General features: G+C 34.6%; 1 protein-coding gene across 4 annotated transcripts in view; it reads left to right on the plus strand.

The window, feature by feature from the left end:
- Positions 1-14,120, plus strand: part of LOC136026295 (QRFP-like peptide receptor) — a 223,260-nt gene that overhangs the window by 172,382 nt on the left and 36,758 nt on the right. For all 4 annotated transcript variants that reach the window (XM_065702715.1, XM_065702720.1, XM_065702729.1 and 1 more), the window contains exon 7: positions 11,286-11,438. In XM_065702715.1, the coding sequence (XP_065558787.1) occupies positions 11,286-11,438 (153 nt within the window). The remainder of the gene's footprint in view (positions 1-11,285; positions 11,439-14,120) is intronic.

Consider the following 14,120-nt stretch of genomic DNA (forward strand, 5'->3'; position numbering starts at 1 on the left):
ATATTAAATTCAATATATATGCAAATACTGTCTTAATATCAGGCAGAGCGACTTTCACAAGGTTAGAAAAAAAAACTTTCTATTGCTTCCGAATTGCCGCATTCCACAAGCGTAACGACTTTCATCACCTTGAATTTAGTAACTCGAAACAGGAACATCGATTTGTCTAAAGGGGGGCAGGTACTTACGATGGGAAAATGCAGTCACATATATTGTGGAAATAATTGTCTGAAACACTAATCAAGCCGTATTGGCTTTCTTATACCATTCCCCTCTGTCAATTTTAACATTATTACCAAAGTTTTCTGGATTCAGGGTTAAATTCTGGTCCATCTTCTTGTAAATGGTATGCGACTATAGTTCCTCATGGAACAAAAGATTATTATATCTAGACTAGACATAACTAACACTAAAACATCACTGTAAACAAATAAAGGGGATAGCCAAGTATGTATGGAGTCTTAAAAGTGAGTACAGCGTTTCTAAAGTCAAAACTACAAAAGGGAACTTTCCGAACAACTACATTGCGACTGATGCACTGAAGCAATTTATTCATTGCATCGCGAAGCGCTTCATTAAATATTTTTTCGTTCAGTCACCCAGTCAGACCATTTGAATGAAATATTTTAAATAGTTCGTGACAACGAATTGTAAATAAGATGTGTCTCCAGCCAATACTAACTGAAACTCTAAAAAAAAAAAGAATTTTGCGAAAAAACTAAAAAAAACAGAATTTTCATAAGGGATCAGTATTTGATTCTGATTCCAAATATCTAAAATTCCTTAAGTTTAATTTTACAAGTCAAAAGCTACCAGAACGAAAAAAAATTGCCTCATTTTCAAAAATGGAGTAAACATTCTCAAAAATGCAAGTGATCTCAATGAAAACACAGCTAGATTCTGCATATTAGAAACTTCTACTGAGGAAGTTGTAGGATCCCATCCCAAGGTTATGGAATTTTGGCCTCATATTTCTTTTTTTTCATTGTGGAATCAGGAGGATGCACGATGCCTAAAACACCACATTTCGAGACCCAAATTGTCTAACTCTTGATGAACCTTCAGATAAGTAGGGGTAGAGGGAAGTGTAGAAAATAATCTCTCGTCTCCCTCAAAATAGGCTAAGCCTAAATAAAGGTGCTGCGTTGTGATACTTATCTTCTTATTGCAGAAATATTTCTGAAATTTGTTTTAAACTTTCATTTAACTAAACTGATTGTCTTTCAGTTTGATAATTTTTTATACAGTGATGTGTAAGTACGCAAAAGCTACTATGAACGAGGGGTAACAGATTTGGGGCAGTGGCTGGGGGAAGATGCCTCAAAGATTGATTGATAATGCCTAAATATTCTAACTGTAATTTTGTCTTTAGTTGTGTATCCAATGATTTTTAGGCGGAAGGGAGACATTGCTATCTAATCCCTCTTGATTCTTGTTATATTTTTGGCCGACGCCCTTAGTAGTAGTATTGGAGGGAGGAGTAATAGTGCCCCTTTCATTGAGACGATATTATTCTATCTATAATAAAATATTACATCCACAAACTTACCGGCACAGAGGCAGACGAGTCGACGCGGGCATCATGAGCCTCACTATGAAATTTATTGAAGGGAGGGATTGGCAAGTGTTACCAGAAGCTTAAGTTTCAGCAATTTTTAATGGCAATGTGTCTCTTTCCTTATTATGTATAATTTTCTATGTATTTAAACATATGGACACAATATTTTAAACATAGGAGAACCCTATTGTAGAAGTTGTACTGGCTTCAGCCAAGTAGAAGATCAAAGATCAGGGAGAATTTCTAACCATAAAAGCAATGCCCCCCTCCATCAACCCAAAATTTGGTAGTAAAAATATTATTAAGAACTTATTCGACAAAACTGCTTATCATCCAACGTTTTGACTAAATATTCGAATTTTGTGCAAGATTTGATTACAATCTAACTTTTTAATTCTTAAGCAGAAAACCTGAAAAAGCGGGACGCTACTGATCATTTGACAATTGTTGATATAAGAAAGTTTAAAGCGAGAAATCGGGAGTTTTTGGGGCGGGTAGCCTATCTTATATTTTAATTAGGTCTGGGCATGACTTGAAATCATTGCTTCAATAGTTGCAATTCTTTTTTTATCAACAATGTAAGCGAAAGACATGATTCACTACGTTTGCAAAAGCCAACAACTGAACAATTATTTCATTTTTTTAAGATATAGTCGGATATTTAATTATACTTGGCATTACGGATTTAGGGAAAACGGAATTAAATAGGAATAATAAGTTTCTCAACCAGAAGTAAGGAAAGACACTGAAATTTAAAACGAAGAGAAACTATTCCGTATATGAGGGGGGCTAGCCACTCCTATGCTCCTCACTCTCCACGCTCGAGCTTGACTTTTTGTCTTAATTCTTTAAGAAAAACTGCAGAATTCAGTTCAGTTCAGTTCATTCGGGTTTGTTAATAAAAATTATAACAGTCATAACATACATAATCTCTCAACTCTACGCAAAAAATGCATGCTGAGTTCCTTATCACCTCAACAATAAATACACACTCCCTCCACTCCTCAATACAACCATGGCCCCCACCAACAAAACCAGCCTTACAAGTCCCCTTCTCTTCATCCAGGAGGAAACCACTCCAACCCCCACACCAAAAAAGTCAATAATAGCTAAAATCACTTTTCTATTTAGAATCATCATTAAAACTAAACTAATTCAAAATAAGATAATTTTTTATTCTCTTTTTGAAAGAACCAAGGGAGGTCCTATTAAGCCTTAGCACAGACGATGTCAGGCGAAAAAATCCAACTTCACTGTTGGTGTATGTTGAATATCGATCTATGCAGACAGTCTTGTAATTGGAAGATGCTGTTCGGATTGCAAACGGAATAGATTCCTAAAAGGCGGAGGAAGCAAGCCGAAGAGGAATCTGAAAGCAAAAACCAAGCAGGAAAGCTTAAACAGCGATTTCAGCGAGAGATAATCTTCTGTGTGTTTGATGATCTTCAAGGCATTCTTGTGGATGGAATCCAGTTTTTTCAGATAGGATTTGAACGTCGACTGCCATGCCATTGCGCAGTAATGTAAGTGGGGTTTAATGAGTGCATTGTAGAGAAGGGTAAGGGTTTTACGTGGAAATGTGTGCTTGAGTTTCTTCATGAAACCCAGATTCCTTGAAAGCTTTAATTCTACAGGATGGATGTCAGGAAGGAAAGAAAGGTTTTCATCTGCTATTACTCCTAAATATTTTGCACATCTATTTGCTGGTCGTTGAAACTTTCCATGAAACGTCACAATTCCTGTTGTTTCCGAATGAAGGGTTCCTACCCAAGAAAATAATAGGATGCAAGATTTATCGACATTGATGACAAGTTTGTTGGCATCCATCCACAGATAGGTCTCTTCCATGATGTTTTCAAGCTTCCGCTGGAGTGAAGGCATATCGAGTCCGCAGCAGGTGATTGTAGTGTCGTCAGCGAATGCTATCAGTTCATCTTGCTCGTTATTAATGTCCTCTGATATTTGATCAAAGCATAGGTTATAGCATTTTGGATCTTCATGATCTCAAGGGCTGTTGACTTGGAATAAGGATTTTGTTTTAAACCACTAAACAACTTCAACGTAGAGAATGAAAGGTTAAAGAGGGGGCAAACACCCTCATATACAGGATAATTTCTGTTTGTTTTAAGTTTTAATGTTACCTCTTGCTTTCAGTTAAAAAAACCTGCTTTTTTATTTGTCCAAGAGCTGTATCTCCCATTTGTTCCACTGAAATAATCGTTCAGTTGTTCGCTTTTAACAGCGTAGTGAAGCCTTTCATTCGTCCTCATCGTTGATCATAATGTTTTCCAACTAGGAAGCAATTCATTTCACTTTTAGAGGAAATGAATAAAACTCGATCACAGTTAAATTGTTTGTCAATTTTTATTTGTAAAATTATTGAAGTGGCGGCCCATGTTTTTAATTCAGGGCAATGAGATGCGCTCATCTCTTTTCTACTGGGTAGGGATAAGGTCGTCACAGATATTTCAAGAGTTCCTTCACAGGTGATATTTTGTTTAAGGGGCAATCTCGACGTTCTTACAAATCTCTTAAGCAGAATTTTAGAACTAAACTAAAATAAATTAACTTTGAAAACATAATTCAAAACCGAGTAAAATATTCTTTGTGCTCCTTGTATGAATTGAATAAAGAACTAGAATCTGTAAAAGTTGGTCGATTTCAGGCATCCCAAACGTGACTAATATGTATTTTTTTGGTCGTCAACTCCGGTGACGCAGCTTAGGGGCTTTCCCAATAGTCGACTTTTGAAAGTTTTGAATTATTTCAGTTTGAATTACTATTAACGATAAATTTCCGCACCCTCAGCCCATCTTAGGTTATCTTAGGTCAAACCATATGAAAAGGTGAAAACTGTAAGATTTTATTGGTTGTGTAAAAATAATGAGTTTCTGGACCGTACCAAATTTTGTCAGCGCTGCCAGGATGAATAATTAAATTAAGTAATGAAAACTTGTTATCAAGGTTTGGCAACGTTTTTCATCTGTAAAACATAAATATCAACAATCTCTTACTTCCTTAAAATAGCTACACCTTAAAAAGAAAGCCATATCTTCTCAGGCTTTTTGGTGCCGTGTGTTTTCAGATTATTTTTTGATAATTTTCACACATTTATTTTTTTTTTAAGTTGCCACATACCACCAACAAAGACTGAATTTCACCGTCACCATGAAAAACTGAATTCCCAACTTTTTCTATTTTTTACGAAATATATGTTTCTATTTGTGTAAATTTATATTGAACCAGTTTATTCCATTAATTCAAGTTTATTCCATTTGTTCCAAAATCAATTATATTCTATTTCACCATGCATGGTACAATAAGGATTCGTCAGTTAAAAATAAATTATTATCTCAAATTTTTTTCTAATTTTCATTTAATTTTTTGAGTACCGCCTAATCTGGGTTGCAACGGTAGTTAGCAGCCTAATAAAAGATGATTAAGTACATTAGTAAGAAATAAGATAGCCCTTAACTCCTAAAATAGAGTCAGATCAAAACAAGAAGTACACTATTAGAACCGCCTTGTCCGAAACCCTTATATAAGAAACTTACAGTGGCTTGGCTTGAACAACAAGGGAAATATATTGGCTTGAAAATCAAGAAAAGGGGCTACATCCACGATATTCTGCATACACGGTGTCTTTTTTTCTTCTTTCTTTCTTTTCCTCCTCCGATAGTTTGGCAATGGAACGTCGTAGAAACATGTTTAATGGCTCATTTTAAAGGAAATGGATGTGGTTAAAAACATTTTGTAATTAAAAAATAATTTTTTAAACAAAATCATTTTTTTATGAAAACAGCATTTTTTATATCCCTGCAGTAGATTATGGTATTAACATCAGGAATTCATCACATCTACGTGCTTTTGTAATTAACAGAAAACTATGTAAAAGATCAGTATAGTCAATTGTAGATGGGGAATATTTATGTTTCATTGGTAACGTGGCTGTATACTAAAAAAAGCTTAAAACTCTAGGCCTACTGAAAATTTAGTAAACTCTTGGAAATACAAAGCAAAAGCTAATTTAACTTGAAACATCTTTCTTTCTTTTCTGCTTTTTCAGTGTTAGAATGAGAAAAAACATATATAGAGAGGGCTTTGCGAAAATATGACAACAGAACACCCTAAATTAATTTCCACCTGTCTAATAAGGCTTTAGCTCTTGGGAAATTACATGAGTTAATGGAAAAAGTAGTTTCAACTCATTAAAATGGCCCGTAAAGAGAAAACTCACATTTAAGGACCCTCTGTGGTATTTTCCCTTTGTCTATTAGCTAATAATAAGTTTTCCAAGATTAAGCTACTGATGGAACTATGCGAGAATCTCCAAAAGATAATAGAATATGTAACATTGCCTTCCGGAAATTAGACGGAATAAAGCTTTACCAGAAGTAGCCAAATAGTAATGATTCTTTTGCCAAAACACAAATCCATAATGGTTGTTTAGCTTAAGCAGTTGATATTTTTTTCCTCTTAAGTAGTATCCTTTTAATTATTAAATAAAAAAAACTAGTTTTTTTTAACTGAAAGTAAGGAGCGACATTAAAACTTAAAACGAACAGAAATTACTCCGTATATGAAATGGGTTGTCCCCTCCGCAGTCCCTCGCTCTTTACGCTAAAGTTTGACTCTTTGCCACAATTCTACTTTTTAAAACAATTAAAAACGTTAGCGTAAAGAGCGTGGGACTGCGGAGGGGACAACCCATTTCATATACGGAGTAATTTCTGTTCGTTTTAAGTTTTAATGTCGCTCCTTACTTTCAGTTAAAAAAAACTAGTTTTTTTTATTTAATTTCTGAACGTTTTTGAATTAATGCATGTTTGATTTTGGCTCTCCGCACATAAATTATTGAAATGAAATTAGTATATTAATTTTTTTTGGCTAAATGGCTTTCTCTTAGTTTTGATCAGACGATTTTGAGAAATAAGGGGTGGGGAAGGAGGCCTAGCTGCCCTCCAATTTTTCGGTTACTTTAAAAGGCTACTAGAACTTTTAATATTCAACGAACGTTTTTATTAGTAAAAAATATACGTAACTTAAGAATTAACTTACGTAACAAACTTTTATATTCTAATATTTTTATTATGTGTACGAGGGGGTTTGTACCCTCGTTAATACCTCGCTCTTTACACTAAATCGTAAGTTTTGTCCCAATTCTTTAAGAATGACCCCTGAATCAAAAAGGCCGTAGAATAAATAGTTGAAATCACTAAAAATATTTTAGCATAAAGAGCGAGGTATTTATCTCCTCCTAAATACCTCGCTCTTTATGCTAAAGTATTTTTAGAACCCCTCATATGCGTAATAATCTCTGTTCGTTTTAAATTTCAATGCTATTCCTTACTTTCATTTGAAAAAACGTTTTCATGTTTATTTTTTCATTGTTTTTTTTTATAGTAATGCTAGAAAATCCTGCGCCCTTTTCATTGAATTTTTCTTCCCCCGTGACATATTCCTCAAAGGAAAGATCCTCCCACAAAGCCCTCTCCCATCAACCCCACCCCCAAACCAAAAAATCCCCATGAAAACGTCTGTACACTTCCCAATAACCATTACTATATGTAAACACTGGTCAAAGTTTGTAACTTGCAGCCCCTCCCTCAGGGATTGTGGGGGAGTAAGTCATTCCCAAAGACATAGTTATTATGGTTTTCGACTAGGTTGAACAAAATGGCTATCTTAAAATTTTAATCTGTTGACTTTTGGAAAAAAATGAGCATGGGAGGGGGCCTATTTGCCCTCCAATTTTTTGGTCACTTAAAAAGGGCACTAGAACTTTTCATTTCCGTTAGAATGAGCCCTCTCGCGACATCCTAGGACCACTTGGTCGATAAGATGACCCCTGGGAAAAAAACAAAAAAAAACAAACAAATAAATAAACACGCACCCGTGATTTGTCTTCTGGCAAAAAATACAAAATTCCACATTTTTTAGATAGGAGCTTGAAATTTTTGCTATAGAGTTCTCTGATATACCGAATGCGATAGTGTGATTTTCGTTAAGATTCTGTGACTTTTAATGGATGTTTCCCCCTTTTTTCCAAAATAGGGCAAATTTTCTCAGGCTCGTAACTTTTGATGACAAAGACTAAATTAATTGAAACTTAATATTTGGAATCAGCGTAAAAATTTGAATCTTTTGATGTATCTTTTAGCATCAAAATTCCGTTTTTTAGAGTTTCGTTTACTATTGAGCCGGGTCGCCCCTTACTACAGTTCCTTACCACGAAGTGTTTGAAAAGAAAATAATTCGGTATTTCGGGGCTTCTGACATTATTACTCCTTTGCGGAAGTTAGGCTCAAAATTGAAAAAGGATTATATTTTTTCTCTGGGCCCCTTCCACCTCTTAGTTCGTTTATTTTCCCGTTAGTTTTCACCTGTTTTCGCTTTATAGTTGTGTTATCTCTTAGCAGTTCTTTCGTTAGTTGAGTTATGGTTCTGGTATACATGTTTTATCGCTCGTATAGTTGTGTTATTTTCAAATTATACTCCATAATAGAGAGGCTCCGAACACCCAGCATTGTATATTAAGCTCTTAATTTGACATTTTTTTCTAACGTGACCAGATTCGTCCTGCGCCCTTTTCATTGAATTTTTTCCCCCATGGCATATTTCTCCAAGGAAAGATCCTCCCACATAGCCCCCTCCCTCAACCCTACCCCCAAAACCAAAAAAATCCCCCTGAAAACGTCTGTACACTTTCCAATAACCATTATTATATGTAAACACTGGTTGAAGCTTGTAACTTGCAACCCCTCCCCCAGGGGCTGTGGGGGAGCAAGTCATCCCCAAAAATCATAGTTATTATGATTTTCGACTATGCTAAACAAAATGGCTATCTCAAAATTTTGATCCGTTGACTTTGGGAAAAAAATGAGCGTGGGAGGGGGCCTAGATGCCCTCCAATTTTTTTTGGTCACTTAAAAAGGGCACTAGAACTTTTCATTTCCGTTAGAATGAGCCCTCTTGCGACATTCTAGGACCACTTGGTCGATACGATGACCCCTGGGAAAAAAAAAAAAAAAAAAAAAAAAAAAAAAAAAACAAATAAACACGCACCCGTGATTTGTCTTCGGGCAAAAAATGCAAAATTCCACATTTTTGTAGATAGGAGCTTGAAACTTCTATAGTAGGGTTCTCTGATACGCTGAATCTGATGGTGTCATTTTCGTTAAGATCCTACGACTTTTAGGGGGTGTTTCCCCCTATTTTCCTAAATAAGGCAAATTTTCTCAGGCTCGTAACTTTTGATGGCTAAGACTAAACTTGATGAAACTTATATATTTAAAATCAGCATTAAAATGCGATTCTTTTGATGTAGCTATTGATATCAAAATTCAATTTTTTAGAGTTTTGGTTACTATTGAGCCGGATCGCTCCTTACTACAGTTCGTTACCACGAACTGTTTGATTTAATTTTCTTATTAATAAATCAGTATGATTACGTCGATAAATAATTTTGAAATAAATCATTGAATATGTTTATACTGTATTTTTATATTTTTTACTATATTTATATATATATATATTTTTTTTTTCCTTTTTATATTTTATTTATATTTTTATTTTATATTTTTCTATATTTACTGAATTAAAAAGCTTGTTTCACAGTAAGTGTTATACAGACTTGAAATTTGTGGCATTATTCAAAACTACTGCAAGAAATGAAAACTCTGTCATAAACGCGTGACAAAATAATTGACTTTTTTTTCGAAGGCTTTGGGTTTCAATTTAATTCAATTGTCACAACTTGATTGACTTTAATTGATTGTATTCTGTTGGTATTATCCGAAGTTACTTCAAGGAACATAACCGTCAGAATAATACGTGTGATAACTTCATTGACTTTTATTTTTGGCTTGTATTTATTTTATTGGTGTTATTCAAAGTTACTTAAAAGAATAAAACTTCTGCCATAAATACGTGACAAAATAATTGGCTTATATTTTGAAGACCTTGGCTTCAAATTAATTCAATTGTTATAACTTCATTGGCTTTTATTGATTATATTCTAATGGTATTACCCGAAATTGCTTCAAGAGACATAACCGTCAGAATCATACGTGTGATAATTACATCGGCTTTTATTTTTGGCTTGTGTTTATTTTATTTCTTTGGTGCTATTCAAAGCTAATCAAAGGAATGCAACCTCTATGTAGGCTACTGATGATTTATTTTAATAGGAATAAGACATTTTAAGTAGCTAGTGTCCTGCATTAAGAGCTAAGCTAACATATTACTTGCAGGAGGGAGTTGTGGAGAACCAAGATTATTCTTAGGTACGGAGATAAGACTTTGAAAATCTTATTAACAATGTTTTGAATTACTTCCACCATATATGCACCTACTTGGCAAATTCTGAGCTATCTAAGGCTGATACAGTTGAAAAGACTCCAGCTACAGCAACACTGGGAATAAAAATCTTAATAAAAACATGTTTTTAATCAATCTATAAGTTCGTCACTATCAGTTTTGTGTGCAACGATTTGCTATTTAGTTCATTTTTACTTATATTTTTAGGACTATGCTTATAGCCAGAGCTTGTCACTAGTAAATTAGCAGCTCATAACCAAATTATATCTTCTTTGCCTGTGAGTTCTAACTCCAAAATGCAAAGAATTACCTAACATAAGGCTACTTACTGTGCACAGATGATCAGAGGTAGTGCTGTGGCACTGCCTAAATAAGGAACCATTTGCCTTCTATGTATTTGTTTATTAAGTTTTCTTTTATTCCCCTGCTATATCTTGTGGAAGGTTTGGTTGTAGAAAATTCTGAGGAGGCTCATTCGATTGGAAGTGTTAACTGCTAGTGTCCTTATTAAGAGGAAAAAGTGATTGTAGGGCAACCAGCCCCCTTCTGCTCTATTTAGCTACTCAGCCCTCCCCACTCACTAAGCCCTAAGACATTCCAACAGCATTGTGACATGACGATTTGCTTATAAATGACAAAAACATCATTAGTATGCCTTTGGGATCAACAGCACCCAGAAAGCCCGAGGGACATTAACCGTAACTTATGTGAGATAGCCGTATTTTGCATATAGGTTTTAGTAGAAAAGCTCTTAGGGATCGGTAGCTGGCCTAGATTACCACAGTGTCCTAAGGAAAGTAAAACAGTTCAAAATAGGGATGAAACCTTTTTATTGACAGTGAACAAATATAAAATTTAACTGGATATTTCGAACACATATACAGAGTTCATCATCAGCAGTAAAACTAAAAGACATGAATAAAACCAAACAAAATTTATACCTAATAGTATGCCTTTGGGATCAACGGCACCCAGAAAGCACGAGGGACATTAACCGTAAATTATGTGAGATAGCCGTATTTTGCATACAGTTTTAGTAGAAAAGCTCTTAGGGAGCGGTAGCTGGCCTAGATTACCACAGTTTCCTAAGGATATACTCAGGAACGGCACGAATACCTGAGTAAATCAAAAGATGCTATGTGCACCTGGGTCTCCAAATTATTTGCAATATCTTGGGGTTATTTATTTTCCAAGTTTGAAGTTCTATCTTTTCTCAATTTATATTTATGGGACGTAGAAGTTAACGGCCAGTTTAATGTGCAGTCAAACTGTCACATCTAACTATCAAATAAACGAAAGAACATCCTTTGGATGCAATTTCTAAGGAAGTTATTGTCAACACGAAAGGAAGCTATTTTTGAAAGCATCTCCTGTTTTTTAATGTCGAATATTTCCTTTCTAATTCCAGTTGTGTCAACCCTGTAATTTATGGATTCATGTCTCGTAATTTTCGATCGAGTATGATTTCAGCATTGAAGTGCAACAAGTGTGGGAGGAACAAAAGCAAAATGACTCTTGGAAGGCAGCCGACTTCATCTGTTAAATTCACAGAAACTGCTGGGTAAGTTCTCTCTTTGAACATTGAATGACAATAGTGGATAAATCTGGAATAAACATTACAGAGGAGAAGAAAAGCCATGATTTGTACTCATTTAAGAGTAAGCTTTATTGGTGCTAAGACAAAAGGACAAAATTTAAATTTAAGTTTCATAAAGTTAAAATAAAGAAATAACCTCTCGATCCTTGCATATACTTTTGGCATCCGCGGGACGGCTTGAAAAAGAAGTAGATCCATTAACAAGGAAAAATGTTCAAAAAGTATACTAAGAGGCAGATGACTATTCACCGCAGCCATATGTAATATGGCAGTGTGCCATATGTAATATGGCACAGTGGCCGCTGCGCAATGAAGGGTTTGTTCTATACACAGCAGAAGCAATTATAACCCATCACCACAATTTTTGTGTTTATCTTTTCCTCTTAGATCAACCGTGTTATGCATTTTTTTTATTCCATTGTTTTATTTCTTGACAATAATGTCCATCTTTTTTGGTTTTAATAAAATTTTGATGTTTTCGACATTTTTCGTATTTACATTATATATGAATTTTTGTTTTTTATTCCTGGCCATGCTATATCAATATTTCTGGAATTTTCAGTACTTTTTTTTCAATTAGGTTCAAATATGCAACCAGTCTTCAAAGTACCAACGATATAAAAATATTTTTTTTTGTTCCCTTTACCCGTCTTTGGTCTATTAGTACCTAAAAAGCATACTTTTTTAATATTTTTCTTTTGGTTGTCTCAAAATTATAAGGTTTTTAGGAAGTACTCCACTTTGTTAGTGCTGCCACGTAAAGTAAATAAACTATTAGCTGCGGAAATTAATAAGAAAAAGTAACTAATAATATACTACTTATCTTTTGGTCCGTAAAACACTAAAGTTCTGTTGATTCCCTCAGACAACTACACCTTTAAGGGAAAGTTTCTTCTTCCAAAGCTGTTAGGTGCCACATTTTTTTTTTAGCTTAATTTACACTCACTTTTAACCCACGTTTCCTTTGTATATGGCACCTCCTACCACCAACAGCTGCATAGCTAAATAAAAAATTCAATTCCATATTTTTCACAATTTTCTAAAATATATAAATGTATAATATATAATAAATATATAATATATGTTATACAAGTTTCCACTCAGCCAATTTGTACAATCAGATATTGTTTACAAGGTCTTTGGTAATTTAAGAAGATCTACTGTATAACTGCACAGACGTAGAGTCTTCATAAGATTAAAAAAACAAGTTTTTTTCAAATGGAAGTAGGGAGCAACATTAAAACTTAAATGAACATAAAATATTTCGTATATAAGGAGGCTTGCCCCCATGTCAATACCTCGCTCTTTACGCTACAGTTCGAATTTTGTTCTAACTCTTTTAGAATCACCCCTGAATCACAAAGGACGTTTTTTAGAATAAAAAACTCTTTTGAAAGTAGTATAAAAAAACGTAAGCGTAAAGAGCGAGGTATTGACTAGGGGGCAAACCTCCTCATATACGCAATAATTTATGTTCGTTTTAAGTTTTAATTTTGTTTGTTACTTTGAGTTGTAAAAACTTGTTTTTTATTTAATTTCTGATCGTTTTAAAAATGAATTCCTTCAAAAAAGAATTCCCTTTTCCACTGAAAACTTCCTCCATGGAAAGATCCTCCTACGTAACCTATTAACGCCCCCCCCCAACCAGAAAAAATTCCCCCTGAAAACGTCTGTATACTTCCCAATGACCAATACTATATGTAGATAATGGGCAAAGTTCCTAACTTGCAGATTTTCCCCCAGGGACTGGTGGGATTAAGTCATCCTCAAGGACATTGTTGCTAGATTTTTCGACCATGCTGTAGAAAATGGCTATCTCAAAATTTTGGTCAGGTGACTTTGGGGGAAAATGAGCGTTGGAGGAGGCCTAGCTGCTCTCCGGGTTTTGGTCACTTAAAAGGGCACTACAAATTTTCATTTTCGTTCGAATGAGCTCTCTCGCGATATTTCAGGAACACTGGGTCGATACGATCACCCCTTGGGAAAAAAAAGAAAAAAAGAATATATTAATAAGGGGAATCATTTTACTCCCTTATTTAATGATTCGGGGTGAATCCTGCTAGCTCGTTTCTCTGGTTTCTTAAAGTATGCAGCAATACTTGTCGAGGAAAGCTCACGGAGACATACATTTAGAACCATATATTGCCTCTACAGATGCTCCTTAGCTTTTGTCTTCGAGAAGCAATCTGCTCTGCCCTGTAATAAGCCGTGTTAATCTGCTATTTGGGTGGACTTTTGATGTAGAAATAAAATCATCTTTATTTTCAAAAAAGTTAGCCGGCCATGTGCTAACAGAATTTTTAAACATATCAAACCATTTTGTATACAAAATCTCATTTAAAGATTAACGGTCTATATGAAATGGCTGAGATGCACTTAATAAAAAGATTTGCAATAATTTGGTCAGTGTAATGGCTATGATGTGCCGAATAACTAATTCCATTTAAAGTAGGACTCAAAACCCTAGACCAATTTTGAAGTTAACTTAAGATACTTAATTCCAATGCTCTGAATGTTTGCGCCAACCGTAGCATTTGCTGAATGTTTTTTTTTTTAGTACAAAGATCAAAATAGGACATGCGTATAAAATATGGCTTTCGATTACTGATTTATGTAGCATCCTCAATGCAAATGGGTTTAGGTTCC

Source organism: Artemia franciscana, chromosome 1 (genome assembly GCF_032884065.1).
Source record: "Artemia franciscana chromosome 1, ASM3288406v1, whole genome shotgun sequence".
Classification (NCBI taxonomy): Eukaryota; Metazoa; Arthropoda; class Branchiopoda; order Anostraca; family Artemiidae; genus Artemia; species Artemia franciscana.